The sequence below is a fragment of the Scyliorhinus canicula genome, chromosome 19 (assembly GCF_902713615.1).
Source record: "Scyliorhinus canicula chromosome 19, sScyCan1.1, whole genome shotgun sequence".
Taxonomy (NCBI): domain Eukaryota; kingdom Metazoa; phylum Chordata; class Chondrichthyes; order Carcharhiniformes; family Scyliorhinidae; genus Scyliorhinus; species Scyliorhinus canicula.
This window is the reverse complement of record NC_052164.1, coordinates 100,030,221-100,050,760: the sequence shown is the minus strand read 5'-3', so window position 1 is coordinate 100,050,760 and position 20,540 is coordinate 100,030,221. Positions and strand designations below refer to the sequence as shown.

The window sequence follows — 20,540 nt, the reverse complement described above, 5'->3', positions numbered from 1 at the left end:
AATGATCCACACACTGATCATGTCAACAGGGTATCTGTTGTTAGCCCATTACACATTAGAGATTGTAATACTGTGCTACAGTTTTTAGGGTCACATTTCTTGTTGACAGTTTTGTAGACTGCACATTTTTCTGATTCCCTTCATGCCTTTTTAATAAAAGCAGCTTGCTAAAAATCCCAGTGCAGTTCTCACCCTGCAGTGGAGCTCATCTCTGCTCGAGCAGCAGTTCTGGGTCAGATGGAGCAAAACCTACCAGTTTTGCCACTCTTGCTTTCCATCCAGTGTCTGCACTGAGCAAGTGCATATTTGTAGCTGTTGGGAGAGAACCAGGCCTGAGTTCAGTTATGATGCTTGCGCAAGAGCGAAAATAGACTTCATTTACAATGAATGGCCATTTGGGCAAGGGGAGAATATTGACAAAAATAAAAGACATAAATCCAAAGAAAGATTATTCATAAAATATATGTAATTGAAACAAACTTAATTAGTTGCCAGCAGTTATTTCAACATGGTTTAATCAAGTCATGATTAATGGAAGTAAAATTAAAGGGTTGGAAATAAAATACCAGTGATGAATTGCAGTTTTTAATATAAGTGTGTTGATGCTTTATTGGTCAAATATTGCAAATTCATACAGGAATTTGCTATGGATAATGTTAGCATTCGTTACTGATGATTGAAACTGGGAATAGTCTCCTAATGCCATCAGCTGACCTGAGCAGGGAGGGATGTGACACGTGGAATATTATAACATTCTTACTCTGATACCTATTTTAAATTTGTTGCTACTCAAGATTTCCTTTCACTCATATACAACACAAGGCCTACTGCTCTATTAGTCTTGACTCCGCTGAACATTGTAATGTCAACTTCTAAAACTGTGAAATATTTGAGATACCAACAAGTATACTGATACTCTTCAAATATTTATCATAATTCGTTATGCTAATATTTAATGTTTAAGAGATAAAGATCAGTCTCTGTAGTCGTGAGCACTGCCAGTGCAGGGTAGATGCTATATAATTCATTCATTTAGTGCCAGTACTGTTAATAACCTGAGTGGACCTTCCCTGATCATCTGTAAGGTCATGGATCTGAAAGGTTAACCAGATTTCCCTCCGTAGATTCTGCCTGACCTGCTGAGTTCCTCCAGCGTTTCCTAGCATCTGCAATTCTTTGCTTTTGTCCCTAGTCAATTGGTAGATTTCAATATTGCCAGTGGCCTACTATAGGTTTAGGTATGCTGAAGTAATTTATCTTGGATACAGCACCACAATAGCACCCCAGTTGGCCTCAGAATTTTTGTGGGGATGGTGGGTGATGACACGAATCATCTAGCATCCTTATTATGACCACTATCCAATGAGTTTAGCTTTTTACCTCTCCTCCTTTAACATGCTCCTTAAAAACTGCTGATATTCTGATGTTTTAATATTGTCAATATTTGGCTAATACTCCTTTTGAATGCCTTGGGATGCTTTACTGCATTGAAGGTACGATATAAATGCAAGTTGATGTGAAGTCCTCCTGGAAGGTATGGGCATCAGGTGAGAGTAGAATCCAGTTGGGATGCAGTACTTTTTGGGACTGGAATAGTGTGCTGTAAGGGAAATATATATATATAACTGCACCCAGCAAGAATTGGTGCCTTCAAAAGGGGAGTGAAAATATATCAGTTTGCTTATAAATAGTTGGTTTTGCCTGTAATAACTAATATAATAATAATCTTTATTGTCACAAGTAACACTGCAATAAAGTTACTGTGAGTACCCCCCAGTCGCCACATTCCAGAGCCTGTTCAGATATACGGAGAGAGAATTCAGAATGTCCAAATTACCTAAGCACATCTTTCGAGACTTGTGAGAGGAAACTCGGAGCACCCGGAAGAAACCCATGCAGACACGGCGAACGTGCAGACTCCGCACTTTCCAATCCAGGAATCGAACCTGGGACCGTGGCGATGTGAAGCAACCTTGCTAACCATTGTAAAAGCGCCAATATTTACAAATAAACTTGATAACATTTGAGATCCATCAAAAGGTGGATTTAGAAACTGGTCAGTGTAACCTGCATATGTAAAGAAAAACAGGGATGGAGTGAAATAATCTTGTATATAATGTATGTGATTGTGGCAGAAAAATGGATAAAACTAGAATCTGTATCTCATCAAATTAACAAAGGCAGCTGTTTATAAAGAGTGTACGTATAAGCAAATCTGCATCGCGTCAATGAGTCGTGCACCTGTTATTGTGAAACATTAAGGATTTGTGCCTGGAGAGCTGGGCCTTCTATGCACGTTTGGCTGTTCTATTAAATATGTTTCCAGTCTTGCATTTTAATTTGTTTACGACATTTCCATCAGTCGGAGCCTAAGGTCGAATGCCAAGTAAAACTCACCACCATATTTCAGAAATATAGTCTGCAATTATTGATCCTCTCTATAGAAGGCATAGAGTTAAGATAAAAATCCACCACACAGGTAATAATAACCATAACAGGTATCATTTATATGCTGTAGCACTCTTAATGTCGTGAAATATCTCAAAACACACTCTTATAGGAGCATTATCAATCCATATTTTTCACCAAGTCACTCAAGGAAATATTTGGACTGCTGAAAGTAAGTTTTAAGGAGCATCTCGAAGGAAGAGCAAGAGCTGGAGAGGTTTAGGAAGGAAACTCCGGAGTGTCGGTACTAGGCTTCTGATTGCATTGTTGTCAATGGTTGAGTGATTAAAATTGAGATATACAAGAGGCTAGAAATGCAGGACCCCGTAGATCTCAGTATTTTAGGAGGATAGAAAAATAGCAAGGGCAGCATTCAGTAGCCTTGTCGTACCCGACTTGGTGTTGGGACAAGGCCACTGAATCCTGCCAGAGGCCTCTAATGGAGTCTCATGAGATATTGCCATCTGGATCTCACCTTCACTGCGTCCAGTCAAACGTAAATATTGTTTTTGTTTTTAACACATGAAGTTGATGACGGTTCTATTACTATATGAATGATTAAGCATTTTTAAGGGTGACACGGTGGCGCAGGGGTTAGCTCTGCTGCCTCATGGCGCAAGGACCTGGGTTAGATCCTGGCCCCGGGTCACTATCCGTGTGGAGTTTGCACATTCTCCCCCTGTCTACATGGGTCTCAGCCCTCCCAACTCAAAAGATGTGCAGGGTAGGCGGATTGGCCACGCTAAATTGCTTCTTAATTGGAAAAAAGAAAGAATTGGGTACTGAAAATTTATTTTAAAAAATGAATAATTAAGCAGTTTCTATAACTTGATATGGAATATTTGACGTGTATTAAATGTATTCAATCTTATTCTCGGGTCATACTTACTGAACAAGCCTGATTTCAAGCCTGATTACGGCCCACTGAGATGAAGGAGGATTACCACGTGGCCCACTCACTAGCTAGGTTGCCCATCACTACTTTAGAGGAAGATTATATCGTTCATGCCAAAAGGTGAAGACAGTTGAGGAGGACATGAATGGATAGTTTACTACAGTTTTAGTTACTTAAGATGTTGTTTGGGACTTTGAAGGCCATTGGAGTGCTGAGCTTGGATGGAAACCTGATCCGAGCAGTTCCAGATGGAGTTACCAGACAGATGGGTTGCATTTGAGAGGCAACTACAAGTTCAATAACTTTGGAGAGTAAAGGGGGGTTGGGGATCAGGTAATTGTTTGCAAGGACAGGCGGGTCTCAGGTGGTTTTTTTTGGAGTACAGGATGATGATGGCAGATTTAAAAGCGTGAACAGTATCAGCTAAAGTGGAGGCCAGAAAGAGAATTGGGAGTGTCATAGCCTGCATGGGTCTTACTGGGTCGGGATGTTTAACGATTTCATGGACAAGACTACTGAAAATAAAAACAAATTCTGTCCATGGCTCAACAGCTTTTGTCATTTGGAGATGGCAGCTTTGTGTGAATGTCACTGAACTCAAAATCCAGAGGCTCAGGCCAATGCTCTAGAGACACGAGTTCAAACTGGTGGGATTTAAATTCAATTAATAAATCTAGAATTAAAAGCTAGTTTCAGTAATGGTGACTGCGAAGCCATTATCGATTGTCATAAAAACCCATCTGATTCAATAATGTCCGTTAAGGGAAGGAAATTTGCTGTCCTTACCCACTCTGACCGACATGTGACTCCAGACACAACAATGTGATTGATTATTTTTTTAAAAACATTTTATTCAAGAAATTTTCCATTTTACAACATATACACCAAAAATATCCCCACCAACCAATCCCATTTGTCCCTCTTTTATTCAACCCCCCCACCCCCACTTGCTGATGACTACTAATTCTTAAAGAAGAAAATGAATAGAACCCTTCCTCTGCCCATTCCCCCGGAAGCTGGAATCTCTTCATCAATTTCTCCAGCCCAGCAAACCTACCCTCCACACACAAATCCCTAAACCTCTCTACCCCCTCCTGTTCCCAGATCCTGTAAGTTTAGTCTATTCCCGCCGGAATAATTCTATGGTTCCTGCATATGGGGCACCTTTAACAACATACATTGCAGCTTAAAATGCTGCCTGAACTGGTTCCATATTCTGAGAGGAGCTATTACCACTGGTCTCGTAGAGTACTTGGATGGTGAATGGAAGAGGAGCTGTCACCAGTCCTCTCAAACACGACCCTATACAAGAAGTCTCCTCCATTCGCCCCCAAACCGACCTCTCGTCCACCACCCATCTCTGTACTTTCTCAATATTCGCCACCCAGTAATAATTCATCACATTAGGTAAAACCCCTTGATCTCTGTAGAAATGCCTAAGGACTAAGGACCCGAGGAGTCTTACCCGCCTATACAAAGGTCGAGACCAGTTTGTTTAAAAAAAATGAATTTAGAGTACCCAATTCTTTTTTTCCAATTAAGTGGCAATTTAGCATGGTCAATTCACCTACCCTGCACATCATTTTGGGTTGTGGAGGTGAGACCCACGCAAACATGGGGAGAATGTGCCAACTCCATACGGACAGTGGGCCGGGATCGAACCTGGGTCCTCAGCACCATGAGGCAGCAGTGCCAACCACTGTGCCACTGTGCTGGCAGTTTGTTCCGCGTATCAAAGAGACCAGTTTGTTCAGCGTATCAAAAATGACTTGGGTAAAAAGATTGGAAGGCTCTGATATAAAAACAAGGGGCTGGATTGCCTGTCGGTGGTTTCCTCCGCTTCGCTGGCAGTGCACTCATGCCTGTGGATTTCCCAGCGGTCTGGTGGTGTCCACAATGGGAAACCCCATTGGCTGGCTGCCGGGATGGAGGGTCCCGCTGCCGGGGGAGATGCGCCGCACCAGAAAACGGGTGCGGCGGGACGGAGGATACCGGCCAAGAACTTTGGAAGGACAGTAATTTTTACCCCATGGGGCCTTTGATAACAGGAGGACATCCCAACTTTTCAAATCCATCTTCATCCCTGAGAATCATAGAAAATTTACAGCACAGAAGGAGGCCATTCAGTCCATCTTGTCCATGCCAGCCTGAGGACACCCAGGTATCCTTTCTAATTCCACCTTCCTGCACCCGGTCCATAACCCTGTAGCTTACAGCATTTAAGGTGCAGATCCAGTTACCTTTTTAAAGGGTTTAGGGGAGTAGCACTGCTGCCTCGTGGCGCCGAGGTCCCAGGTTTGATCCTAGCTCTGGGTCACTGTCCATGTGAAGTTTGCACATTCTCCCCATGTTTGCGTGGATTTTACCCCACAACCCAAAGATGCGCAGGCTAGGTGGATTGGCCATGTTAAATTGCCCCTTAATTAGAAAAAATGAATTGGGTACTCTAAATTAAAAAAATAAATAAATAAAAAGGTTTAGGGTCTCTGCGTCCACCACCACTTGGGCAGCGAATTCCAAATTCTCACTGACCTCTTGTGTAAAACGTTTTTCCTCATGTCCCCATTTCATCTTTTGCCACTTACCTTGAATCTATTTCCCTCGATTCTAGAATTCTCCACCAAGGGAAACAATTTTTTCCTGTCCACCCTATCGCATCCCTTCAGAATTTTCTACAGCTCAATTAAGTCACCCGTCAGCCTTCTTTGTTCCAAGGAAAATAACCCCAACCTATCCAAATTTCTCGTTGCCACACTTTTCTATCCCTGGCAACATTCTTCTCCTCTCCACCCTCTCCAGAGCAATAACATCCTTCCTGTAATGAGATGACCCAAAAAAGAATCAAACTTATAATACCTCCATAATCTTTCCCACATTAGAGAGAGGATCTGTTGAATAAGTCGTCCCCGTAAAGGGACACCCAATGCTCCGTACCTCCCCTCTGCATACTCTTCCACCCAGTCGGCGATCTCAGTGCAATGGCCAACAGCTCAGTTGCCAACGTAATACGTAACGGGAAAAATTAACATCCCTGCCTTGTGCCTCTATACAACCAAAAGTATCCCGAGCTTGCTGTGTTTGTCCATACGCTCGCAGTGGGAGTACTCTGCAACAGTCTAATCTAGCAAATGAACCTAGGTCAAACCCAAACCACCCCAGTATCTCAAAACGATACTCCCATTCCACCCGGTCGAAAGCTTTCTCTAGTCCATGGAGATTATTACCGTACTTTCTCCCGAGAGGCCGCCTGCCATCTTAACTGGTGAGCTAAATATTAGCTGGCTGCCTTCCCATGCTCATAAAATGTCCCTCTTGCACGACAAAGTTGGCCAACCACTTTCCCCGTCGATACCAACTCGAACTCCACCTGGAGCTTCTTCCTCTCCGCCAACATCTCTTCCTTTGGGGTAACAGAGATTGCTGGTCCACCACCAGAATAGCCTCCACCAACCTTTTCCTTTGTCATTCCCAGCTTGTCCAGGTGTGCTGTAATCGAGGTCAGCTCCCCCTTGACGCCTTTAATGCTTCCCAGAATGTGGAAGGTGAGACCTCCTTGTTCTTATTAAACTCCACGTATGTCCCGATAGCTGAGGCTATCCACTCACATGGCCCCCTATCTGCAAGCAATGCCACATCCAACCTCCACAAGGGTCACTGAGTGCAGCCCTTTCCCAACATAAATCTAACTAGTGCGGAACGTAGTCATCTGCTCTATAAACACGAGTAGCTCTTTCGCCACCCCAATGTGTTAAGGGATTTGGGGCATAGCATGTCTAGTCTGGGTCCAAATTTGGGATGCCCGAGGCCGCAGGAGTCTCCCACTCATCATCATGTATCACTTCCCCCTCCGAAACCACCACTATGTTACCCACCGAGGAGGCCACCATCTTATTAATGAGCACTGCGGTTCCCTTCGTCTTCGCGTCAGTGCTCAAATGGAACACCTGTCCCACCCACCCTTTCCTCAACCTTGTTTGATCCCGACTGTCAGATATGTCTCCTGCAAGAACACCACATGTGCCTTCAAGCTATTTAAATGGAGGAACCCCTCCGAGATATTTTAACCGGCCCATTGAGCCCCCTTGCATTCCATGTGACCAGTCTAGTCGGGGGCCTCTGGCACTCTCCCCCACCCCCTCATCGGCCATACCCAGATTCCAGACCCACCCAAAATGTGTTTGATTCTTAATTGCCCTCTGAAATGGCCGAGCAAGTCACTCAGTTGAAGGGCGTTTAGGGATGTGCAACAAATGCTGGACTTGCAAGTGACGCCCACATCCCATGTAAGAATAAATAAAAAGCATGCATTTTTATTGAGGAGAGGAATCGTATTTCTGGTTTGCAACAAGATCTTTTCCTGCTTAAATACAAACAAATATGCGACTCATAGAGGTGGAATGCTGTATATTCAGAATGCAAAGTAAAGTTATTTTGACCTGGCGTTTCCAGGATGTTAGATAGGCCATGAAAAAAAAAAGATCCCAGGGGCTTGACTCATGTTTCTCCAGGCAAAGATCATCAAGCATTTATTCGGTAAGGTGAACATAATGGCTGCGATTCACCAAACTCAAGTTAAAGTCTGCAGAACGGCGCATTTCGCAGAGTGTTTCTCGGAGCTGCAACACCCTGCTATTCAGTGGCACTTTGCCGGGTTTTGTTTTGGCCTCAGGGAGATTCTCTCTGCCGAGGCCACACTTTGAAGGATTTCTTGCTGACGAGCCCTTCACCTCCCTCAACCTTATTCTAGGTCTCTGGATCACTAGTCCAGCAAAAAGGCTGTAATGCCATTGCCTTAAATATGCAGAGTAAGCCAAGTTGTTTATAATTAAAACAGTTGTTGGCAGCACTCTGATTTCTCACTGGTTCATGCATTATCAGTTACATGGTCACCAGGGCCCAGTATCTGCATGCGTGGCGACAATCACTTAGGAACAAAAGGCCATTCTGTCCCTTCATCCTGTTATACAATTCAATTACGTTATGGCTGATCTACTCAGTATATCTATCTTGATTCTGTAGTCTAATACCCTAACCTAACAAAAACTGGGGTCCCTAATGTGTGATGACTGAAGAAAAGTGGGAAATAGACAAAAATGAAACGGGAGAGCTATGAAGACGATGTTAAGAGCGAAAAATGAAGTGGAAGGGAGCATTAGTGAGTAGAAGCAAGTGGAGACATTAATATGAGAGAGAGTGATGTATATTTTCTGAGCATGACAACAGAATTTGCATATCTATGGAATTTGTGGCCTCCTGACGAGGTAGTGTTTGACCTTTCATTGTAAAGCATAATTTTTCACCTAATTTTTCCTGGAAGTGCTGACATTTGATGGAATGGAGCTCCACAGATGTTAAACCAATGCAGCTGAACCTTTTCTGTCTGTGCATTATTTGATTTTGGTTAGCATCACTATAGAATTCAGTATCCACACTCAGACTGTTGAGGCAGGCTCACTGGACAGCAGCTGGGCCCATTACACAAGGTGCTAAGATGAATTATTGTATTGATTTTTAGAGTCATACAGAACAGAAAAGGCCCTTCAGCCCATTGAGTCTGCACCATCAAAAACAAGCACCTAACTATTCTAATTCCATTTCCCAGCACTTGGTCCATAGCCTTGTATGTCTTGGGATTGCAAGTGCACATCTAAATACTTAAAATTATATGAGTGTCTCTGCCTCCACCACCCTTTCAGGCAGCGAGTTCAAGACTCCCACCACCCTCTGGGTAAAAAAGCTTTTCCTCGCATCCCCTCTAAACCTCCTGCCCCTTACCTTAAATCGATGCCCCTGGTCATTAATCCCTCCACCAAGGGGAAAAGTTTATTCCTGACTACTCTATCTATACCCCTCATATACATCTCAATCATGTCCTCCCTCAGTCTCCTCTGTTCCAAGGAAAACAATCCAAATCTATCCAATCTCACTTCATAGCTAAAACTCTCCAGTCCAGGCAACACCTTGGTAAATCCCCTCTACACCCTTTCCAGTGCTATCACATCCCTCCTATAATGTGGATTCCAGAACTTCACACAATACTCTAGCTGTGGCCTAACCAATGTTTTATACAGTTCCATCATAACCTCCCTGCTCTTAAATTCTATATTTCGGCTAATAAAGGCAAGTATACCATATGCCTTCTTAACCACTGTATCCACCTGCTCTGCTACCTTAAGGGACTAGTGTATATGCACACTAAGGTCCCTATGATCCTCGGTGCTTACCAGGGTCCTGCCATTTATCATGTATTCCCTTGCCTTGTTTGACTTGCCCAAGTGCATCACCTCACACTTATCCAGATTGAATTCCATTTGCCTCTGATCACACCATGACCAGCCCGTCTATATCTTGTAATCAAAAGCTATTCTCCTCACTATTTACCATCCCACCAATTTGCATATCATCTGCAAACTTACTGATCAACCCTCCTACATTCATATCTAAATCATTTATATAAACCACAAACAGCAAGAGCCCCAACACTGATCCCTGTGGGACCCCACTGGACACAGTCCTCCAGTTAGAAAAACACCCCTTGACCATCACCCTCTGCTTCCTGCCACTCAGCCAATTCTGGATTGAATTTGCCAGATTTCCTTGCATCCCATGGACCCTTACCTTTGCTATCAGTCTCCCATGCGGGACATTATCAAAAGCATTGCTGAAGTCCAGGTAGACTATGTCAAATGCATTTCCCTCATCTACGCACCAGGTTACCTCTTTGAAAAATTCTTCAAGTTGGTCAGACATGACCCCCTTAATGGAACCATGCTGACTGTTCTTGATTAATCCCTACCTCTCCAAATGCAAATTAATTTTGTCTCTCAGAATTCCTTCCAGTAGTTTCCCCACCACTGAGGTTACACTGACTGGCCTGTAGTTTCCTGGTTTATCCCTTCCTCCATTGAATAATGGTACCACATTGGCTATCCACCAGTCCTCTGACACCTCGCCTCTCCAGAGGGGAATTGAAAATTATTGCCAGTGCCCTGCTAGTTGCTCCCTTGCTTCACACAGAACCAGGGATACATTTCATCTGGCCTTGGAGGTTTGTCTACTTTTAAGTCTGCCGGACCACTAGAACCTCCTCTTTGTCTGTTAATCGCTTTCATTTTACTACAGCCTTTCACCCTGATTTCTATGCTCAAACTGTCCCTCTCACGGGTGAACACTGATTCTTAAGTATTCATTTGGAACCCTACCTGCATCCTCTGGCTCTACACACAAATTACCCCAGTGCTCCTTAACGGGCCCTAATCTTTCCCTAGTTATACTTTTACCCTTAATGTATTTGTAAAACAACTTAGGATTTCCCTTTATTTTACCTGTCAGTGTTCTTTCATGTCACCGTTTTGCTCTCCTAATTTCCTTTGTAAGTTCCCTCTTACATTCCAAACACCTCTAGCGCTTCTGCTGTTTTGAGTCCTCGATATCTGCAATAAGCCTCACTTTTTCTTTTTATCTAATGCTGTATATCCCTTGATATCCAGGGTTCACTGGATTAGTTGGTCTCATCCTCTTTCTTGATTGGAACATATTGTCCCTTTGTTCTCTATATTTCCTTCTTGAATGCATCCCCCTCTTCCGTCACAGATTTACCTAAAAGTGTCAGCTCCCAGCCCACTCTGCCAAATCACATCTGAACTTATTAACATCAGCCAACAGCAGGCAACTTCAATCAAGGGCTGTTTAGCACAGGGCTAAATTGCTGGCTTTGAAAGCAGACCAAGGCAAGCCAGCAGCATGGTTCAATTCCCGTACCAGCCTACCTGAACAGGTGCCGGAATGTGGCGACTAGGGACATTTCACAGTAACTTCATTTGAAGCCTGCTTATGACAATAAGCGATTTTCATTTCATTTCATTTTTCAACTTACTTGGCCTAGATTGAACCTGAGCCCGTTTTTAAAATTCATTCATGTGCTGTGAGCATTACTGACAAGACCAGCATTTATCACCCATCCTTAATTGATCTTGAGAATGTGGACATGACTTCCGGTGATGGGGATGTGCTGAGCGGATGAACAACAAGTGGCTCTTCTCCTGGAAGCTTGAAATTAGGCACTTTTAGCCCAAAACATAGACCGCTAAACCTGGGAAAAAACACCCACCCACCTCCAACCCCACCACACGAGCGAGGCATGTCAGGAAAAACAGGAGGAGCCGAAAAGATGGCAGAGCCATTAAAAGTCTGGAGAGGAAGATTGAGGCAATGGCGTGCTCATGGGGCGACGAGGTCCCGACCACACCAGAACAGGATGGGCTGCCAGAACATATGCCGGGCTAAACCCCCCCCCATTCCTAACAGAGGAGCTCCATGTGCTCAAAGATGCCATTAAACTCGATATGGTGGCGACAGTGAAAGTGGCGGCAGTGAAGGTGACACCTTCCCCTCAAGCAGCGCTGGAAAAGACAGAGCGGCGTCTGGAACCACAGGAGGTGACGATCACAGAGCTGGAAAAGACCTGACTAGAGTGACCGGATCGCCTCACTGGAGTCGGAAATGACAAGGTTGGTGACGATACAAGGAATGCTAAGGGGGAGGGTCGAGGACCAAGCGAATTGTAGCCGGCTGGGATGAGGGTGGCAGAAACCACCCATAAGAATAATTACGTGGAATGTCAGGGAACTTAATGGCCCGGTGAAAAGATCCAAGTCTTTGCCCATCTGAATAGTCTGAGAGTCATCATAGTCTTCCTCCATGGGATCCACCTGAGGGAGAAGACCGACTTGGGTAAGAAAGCTGGGTGGGACAGATTTCCGATTTGTGCTACAGGACGAGGGATTGGGAACAGATGGGGACAGTGGGCTCATGGGGGTTCACAAACCCAGGGGAGAAGTTCTTCTCTCAGGTACACGGGTATATACCAGAATCAACTTTTTTGTAGTGGGGAAAGCGGTGCTTCCAGGAGTAGTAGGAGCTGAGTACTCCACAATTGCAATCTCCAACCACGCTCCACACTACATGGATGTAAAATTGGAGACAGGCCGGGACAACACTCCCCATGGAGGCTGGACACGGCCCTGCGAATGGATAACACAGGCCGTAGACTGATACGTTACCAACAAATAGAATGGGAAGGTCTCACCCTCCATGTTCTGGGAAGCACTGAAGGCGGTGATAAGTGGTGAGGTTATTGCATACAAGGCGCATACGGATAGGAAGGAGAGAGCGGCCAGGCAACAGCTGGTCGACTCCATACTAGAGCTGGACCTGACGTACTCCTCGACCCCGATTGCAGAACTACTGGCGGAGAGAGAAAAGCTACAGATAGACTTTGATCTGCTCTCCACGGGAAAGAGCGCAGCAGCTCGGTCAGGCACGGATTACCTTCTACGAACACGGAGACATCACCAGTTGAGAAAGCAGGCAGCCACGAGGGAAATAGTTCAGGTTAGGGACGGTAGTGGTTGGCCAGTCGCTATGCGAGAAAGGGTCAACAAAGCCTTCGCAACCTTTCTGCCTGTGGCTGTACACCTCTGAGCTCCCCCCCCGAGGGTGACTCCGGGATGAAGCAGTTCCTTGATGGACTGGATGTGCCAGTTGTGGGGGAAGAAAAGAGACGGGGCCTGGAAGCATCATTGGAACTGGGAGACGTCATAGAGAGTATCAGTTCCATGCAGGCGGGGAGGATGCCGGGGCAAGATGGATTCCTGGGACACTTCTAAAAAAACAGCTCGCACCTTTTCAGATGGGGAAAGACTTAGATCTTTTCACCAGGCCGTTAAGTCCCCTGACATTCCACGTAACTATTCTTATTGGGGGGGGTTTCTGCCCCCCTCACCCCTGCCGGCTCCAATTCACTTGGTCCTTGACCTTCCCCCTTAGCGTCCCTTGTATTGTCACCAACCTTGTCATTTCCGACTCCAGTGAGGCGATCCGGTCACTCTAGTCAGGTCTTTTCCAGCTCTGTGATCGTCGCCTTCTGTGTCTCCAGACGCCGCTCTGTCTTTTCTAGCGCTGCTTGAGGGGAAGGTAGCACCTTCACTGCCCCCACTTTCACATCAGCATTGGCCCCGCATCTGCGTCAGATATTCGCAGACTCACTAGTAACGGGCACCCTGCCACCAACACTGGCACAAGCCTCATTATCGCTGATACCCAAAAAGGACAAAGACCTGACTGATGTATGGTCCTACAGGTGGTATTGAGGAAGCAGGGGGGCTGCAGATTGACTTGGATAGGCTGGGCGGCATGGTAGCACAGTGGTTAGCACTGTTGCTTCACAGCACGAGGGTCCCAGGTTTGATTCCCAGCCTGGGTCACTGTCTGCGTGGAGTCTGCATGTTCTCTCAGTGTCTGCGTGGGTTTCCTCTGGGTGCTCCGGTTTCCTCCTGAAAGTTGTGCTGTTAGGTGAATTGGACATTCTGAATTTTCCCTCAGTGTACTCGAACAGGCGTTTGAGGCACCGGAGTGTGGCGCCTAGGGGCATTTCACAGTAATTTCATTGCAATATAAGCCTACTTGTGGCAATAATAAAGATTATTCTTAGGAGAGTGAGCAAAGAAGTGGCAGATGGAATACAATGTGGAAAAGTGTGGGCGGAAGAATGGAGGCACAGACTATTTTACAAATGAGTAAAGGCTTAGGAAGTCAGAAGCACAAAGGGACTTCGGAGTCCTACTTAAAGATTTTCTTAAGGTTAACGTACAGGTTCAGTCGGCAGTTAGAAAGGCAATTGCAATGTTAGGATTCATGTCAAGGTGGCTAGAATACAAGAGCAGGGTTGTACTTCTGAGACTTTATAAGGCTCTGGTCAGATCCCTTTTGGAGTGTTGGGAGCAGTTTTGGGCCCCGAATCTAAGGAAGGATGTGCTGGTCTTGGAAAATGTCCAGAAGAGGTTCACAAGAATGATCCCTGGAATGAAGAGCTTGTCGTATGAGGAACGGTTGAGAACTCTGGGTCTGTTCTCATTGGAGTTTAGAAGGATAAGGGGGGGGATCTTATTGTAACTTACAGGATACTGAGAGGCCTAGATAGAGTGGACATGGAGAGGATGTTTCCACTCGTAGGAAAAACTAGAACCCGAGGGCACAGCCTCAAGACTGAGGTGACGATCCTTTAAAACTGTGGAGGCCAAATTACTGAGTGTCTTTAAGACAGAGATAGATAGGTTCTTGGTAATAGGGGGATCAGGAATTATGGGGAGAAGGCAGGAGAATGGGAATGAGAAACATAACAGCCATGATTGAATGGCCGAGCAGACTCGATGGGCCGAAGGATGCCCTTATGTCTTACAGGCCCATCCTGCTACTCAACGTAGATGCAATGATCCTGGCAAGGCCCTGGTGAGGTGGCTGGAGTGCTGGAGGTCGTTGTGGAGGATCAGACGGGATTTGTCAAGGGCAGGCGGAAACATTGAACATCAGGTGCTGAATGTAATAATGACCCCCTCTGAGGAAAGAACACCAGAGGTGGCCATTTCCCTGGTTTGGGTTTGGACCAGGGTTCACCTCCTGGGTGAAACTACTATACAGTGCTCCCATGGCGAGTATGTGGACATATACCACCAACTCTAAATACTTGCGGCTGCACAGGGGCACGAGGCAGGGATGCCCGCTATCCCCACAGCTGGTTTCTCAGGCAACCGAGCCATTGGCGATTGTCCTCAGAACGCCGAAGGAATAGAGAGGGATCCAAAGGGGGGGGGCACAGAAAGCATAGAGTCTCACTCTACATGGATCACCTGCTCCTCTATATCTCAAATCCCCAGACCAGTATGGAAAGGATAATAGGAGTTTGGAGCCTACTGAGGTTACAAGCCTAACCTAAGCAAGAGCAAGATCGTCCCTGTGATCCTGCAGAGGGGAGGGACAAAGCTGGTGGGACTGCTGTTCAAGTAAGCCCAGACCAAATTCCGTTACTTGGGGATCCAAATTCTATTACTTGGGGATCCAAATAGCCCATGACTGGACACGGGTCCACAAATGGAACCTGACGAGTCTGTTGAAGGCAGTCAGAGATTGGGAGAATGCAGACGATCAAAATGAGCGTATTACCCAGATTACTCTTCCTGCTTAATCCCTCTCGATCTAATCTCCAAGCCCTTTTTCAACACATTCGACAAACTAATTGTGGCATTTGTGTGTGTGGGGGGGGGGGGGGAGAGAGATGGGGGGGATGGGTGAAATAGCCAAGAGCAGAGTAGGTGAAATAGGTCCCTGGGGCCCTTCTGCACCCCAGCCTGATCACCGCCGCGCCAGGGTACCCAGGTCACTCCAGCAATTCCAGGGAACCACCCCTTCCAAAGTGCATGCACCAGGGGCCTCCAATCCCCTGGCCGACCCCTATGAGTGCTGTTCCATCTGGCCCCATTTATAGAGATCAGTACTGAACAGCACCCACCCGAGGTCTCCGTGGCAAAGAGGATAGATCCCAATGCCTCGTGCCTTGGGAAACTGCATATTACAGTGAGACTAGCTGTCTCGCTCGAATATGCAGATTTGCCGAAAAGTGATCCTGTCCACAATGGACGGGATTTACATTGCACTGTCTTGCGAGATCGCGCTAGGTCTCGTGAGGGTTGCGAGCTGGGTAGATCTTGGGGCGGGCCATACTGGGGATTGTAACAGATGCATGCCGACTAAAAGGTGGTTACGACCACAGCGAGAAAGAAGACAATTGCCTGTAAATGTATGTGCTGATTCCTGTTTGCCTTTTTTTATTTTTATTTTTTTTGGTAAGGTTTTGTAATATGTAACTGAAGAATTGTGAAATAAAAGATATGGAAACCCAATAAAAATACTTAAAAAAAGAGAATGTGGTCATGAGCTTCCTTGAACTGCTGCAGTCTGTAGTGTAATTACATCCATTGTCTGTCCATTTACCAAGTAAAATGTATATCAGTGGCACCTTCACCTTCCCACACTGCAGTATTCTATCAGTACATTATATTAGAATGCAACAAAAATTGTTTCCTCACATGAGATTGTATAAGTGGGAATAGATGCAGAACAATTATTGGTATTAAAGCATTTACAACAACAGGGCGGATTTGAGTAGGTGAAGGAAAATATGACTACTTCTCACCCAAATTGCTGTACACTTGCAAAATGATTAGGGTATTTCCCACAGGAGATGTGTGTTTCAAGAAGAGATCGGTTTGCTTCCAGTCCCACACAAGCTGTTGAGTACACTTGAAAACGAGAACAGTAGCAAAATAATATTGCTGTAAACATTTGCATATAAGGCTACACTTCTATATATAAACCAAACCTTGAAAACTGTGCCCAGAAACACAATACTAATCCTGCATCCACTAAAATTCTCATCTTTTTATGTTAACTGATACCCACAAGTATATTGCTTCCTGGTCTTTGAGTTCACTCATAAAAATGTCTAAAAGGAAAGTATGTTATTTATCAAGACTGTTCCATGCAACATCCATTTATTACTGCTGCACAGATGTTGGCTAGCCTGCTGAGTATTTCCAACAATTTCTGTTTGTATTCCATTTGGGATTGTTCTCTTCTGGACTTCCCTTTCACCCATCTATTAATTCTTTATTTTAAAGACATAATCTCCTGAAAATAAGTGGAGCATTTAATACTCCTTTAACTGTTAAGTCTCCTACGTGGCACATATTGATGCACCCCCACTTTAAATACGTCAATTGACCCTGAAACAACTACCGTTTCTGGGAATCTTTCATGTTGATTATGGGACATTAAAAAAATTCTCATGGGCAGCAAAAGGAAGTCTTTTAACCTAGCTTTATCCAATAAATAAAAAATGACTGGAAAAGCGGAGCATATGCTTCAAATGGAATCATAATGAAGAGAGAAAGTAAAGTCAAAATAAAAAGGGCTAAGTAGGGTGGTGTAACACAGAGTGACCCGATAGAGGCTCATGCCCACACTCCCTCACACTGAGATTGAAATCTCAGTAGTGGCAAATTGGACGGAGTTTCACCATGTGTGCACACCTCATTGCGCTGCACTATAAAATAATGTTGGCACAATCCTTAGAATAGAGCACCTCTATATTCTCAGCTGGTCAATGAGACAACGGGAAGAAAGAAAAATAATTTCCTCTTTGTGACTTTTCTTTGCCCCACCAGCAGCTCTTATGCCTCTGTAAGCCCGGTTCTGCCTCAGGCGTGATTATTGTGGACATATTTGAGGAGAGTCTTCAAGCACCCTCTCACTCAAGGTGCAAGAAAAATGGTTGCCTAATAAATGATCCTGCTCACTCTTTCAGGATCCAGACTCTGGTTTGGTGTTACTATGCTGGTTATTGTTCCACTGAGATGTTTTTTTTATAGGTTTCAAATAGGGCACCTGACATGCTATTTCTCCTCCACACATTTCCACTGTATAATTTTTTATTGAAATAATGAGTCATTTATGGACTGCTACTCCAACTCATTCTTTTGACCTAGCTCTTAACTACTAAATCTTCCTTCCTCCAATGTCAGTATAATCATGCTTTACAAATGTAAATGTTGCACAGTCTCAGAGGCCCATAATCTGCTCTCCCCTTTGAGAGCGAGAGAACAGAGTGGTGGTGCCTTAACCTGAGGCTCCCTACACCTTAGCAAACAGGCAAAGTTGAGAAGGTGGGGTCTTCATGAATAACCTCTCTGCCTGAATAGTAAAACTTACATTTCCCAGGATTTGGGACAGGGTCAACAACCTTCCCAAGCGTTGGATGGCAGCCCAGTCTTGTTGCGTCTGATAGTCCTTTGGAAACAGAGGTTCCGTATTCCCTCAAATGAATGCAAATGATCGAGTGGCACTATCGTGAAGAAAAGCAGGGGCGTTCTTGCCGGTTTTTGGTCAATATTCAACCCTTAATTAACTTAACTAAAAGAGATAATTTGGTCATTGTCACATTGCTGTTTGTAGGAGCTTGCTGTATGCATATTTGCTGCTATGTTTCCTACATACCAAAAATGGCTATGTTTCAAAAATACTAATTTGCTGTAAAGTGCTTCAGGACTTCCTGTGGCTGTGGAAGGCACTGTATAAATGTTGGTCATTTTTAATTGTTTGGATCCTTCCAGAGACTTAACTTTTTAAAAAGATATTTGAATTTCTAGAGACTAAATGGGAGGATCAGACAACATTTCAAGTTTTAAGACTGTGATAAATAAACTAAAAGCAACATTGGCTAAAGGCTAAAATAAGCAAAATACTGCAGATGCTGGAATCTGAAGCAAGGACCAGAGAATGCTGGAAAAACGGAGCAGGTCTGGCAGCATCTGTAGAGAGAGAGAGGGAGACACCCAGTTAACGTTCAAGTCTATTTGAATTATCAAGGAGCTTATAGTTTCCTGTTGCCTTCTGCATGCCAATAATCCGTCCAAACAGAGTCAACTTGCCAAACAATCAGTACCCCTTTCTCCTTTAGTCATTGTGATCGCTTGAAATGTGGTGTCCTTGTGTTTGTCCGGATGAATGCAAGGTGAAAAGCTTTGGCACATGTCTTTCTCTTTAGTAATAATTTTAAATTTGAGATGTTAATGAATTGGTAGCCAACGAGGGGGCCGATAGGAGAGCTGACAGGAATCAAAATTTAAGCTAAGACAAGAGTGCCATTCTAATGACGAGACGTGACAACTGGACCATGCAAGCCTTTGCAGGATAAACTTTATGAATGGAGCCCTGGTACTTTCAGAGTTGGCATGTTGCTGTGTGCAAATTGGGTTTGACATTTGTCAACAACAATATTGACTGCACATGAAAGCAACTTGTTGACTGTAAAGAATTTGGGGTGTCTTAATGTGAAAGACAACATAAAAAGTAAGCTTTTTACCTTCTCTACATGGTAAACATAGCTTGCTGGTGCTGCCATAGCCAATTTGAGAACTCAGCCTGATGAACTGCATTGGACGCCTGTTAGGCACCCTGATGCAGCCCATTTGCCATATTTAAACAATGTTGGGGTCTTCAATGCTGGAAAGGGTAGCGCTGTACCCAAAAGCTAAAATATACCTTCTTGCTGCTTGTCAGTCCAAAATGTGTGTTTTTCTAATTTCACAATTTGACTATATTTGTCTTTCAGGATGAACAGTTCTTGGGTTTCTGCTCAGATGACAACAGTGTACGAAGCCCTACAAGATGCCACTCCAGACCCCAGAGAGGTAAATGTTGCTTTTTTTGTGCTGTCTGTTCTACAGACCCAAAATACATTGATCACCACTGTCATCATAATCATGTGTGCTCTGCCCGAAGAAAGGTCCTTGGCCTGTAGTAATCTGTCCATGCCTCTCTATCCTTAACTTAAAATAAAGCCGCCCAACATTAATATTCTCTCCTCTTCCTCTTTTTCCTTGAAACCTTCCCTCCATCGTGCCACTTACAAGTCTGTTTGTTCTTGAGATGTGCCCTACCCAGGTTACCTATCTCTTCAGAATTACGCTCAACAAATGTAATTTGTTCACTCTCTACAGCACTTCATCATTTGTTACTTTTTTCTATCCAACTGAGACTTTCCATTCTCATTCAAAGCCACATTTGCAAGCTGGTCTCTTTCCGTAAGGACCAAGTCTAATTTCCATACAAAACAACACTCCAAATCATGCTCTTTATAAGTTGCTTCTCGAATTGTTGATTCGGACAACGTTCAGCATTGGACAACTTCCACTGGTTATATTTTGCTGAAATTTTAAGTTGTATTTCATTAAACGAAAGTCCAATTTCTAGAGCTCATGTTAATAGTCTTAAATCTTTGCACTTTTTTCAGTTTTCTGTCCATCACTGTAGATCCTGACACCTGCTGGATTTAATTTGATGGATGGTTGCAGCTTACTCGTACCTCATCCAAGTAGATATTCATATTGTGGGAGCTAGACCTCAGTTGGCTGGACAGCTGGTTTGTGATGCAGAACAAGGCCAACAGCACTGGTTCAATTCCCTTACGAGGTTATTCGTGAAGCCCTTGTCTTCTCAACCTTGGCCCTTGCCTGAGGTGTGGTGATCCTCCACCAGTTAGCTCGCCCCCAAAGGGGAAACCAGCCTATGGTCATCTGGGACTATGGTGACTTTACTTGTTGAACAACCAAGGTACATCAAAGCTGAGTCTGGACCTGTCCTCATCTGCTTTCCAGATGTGCATACTTTTCAGCAGATGTTTTTAGGTAGCAATCAAGAGCCTAATTTGAGCTGACTTTTGTTTCTGCATCCTGTTTATGGCTCAATTGCTTCCCTCTCGTTTGTATTGTTTAATGCTTCACTGGGGAATGTGCTAATAGGC

At 44.5% G+C, this 20,540-nt stretch overlaps 1 protein-coding gene across 1 annotated transcript in view; it reads left to right on the top strand.

Moving 5' to 3' along the window:
* The window catches only part of kmt2a (lysine (K)-specific methyltransferase 2A), a 182,427-nt gene that overhangs the window by 25,947 nt on the left and 135,940 nt on the right, over positions 1-20,540 (top strand). The window contains 1 exon segment of the mRNA XM_038778603.1: positions 19,350-19,428. Coding sequence (XP_038634531.1) covers positions 19,350-19,428 — 79 coding nt within the window.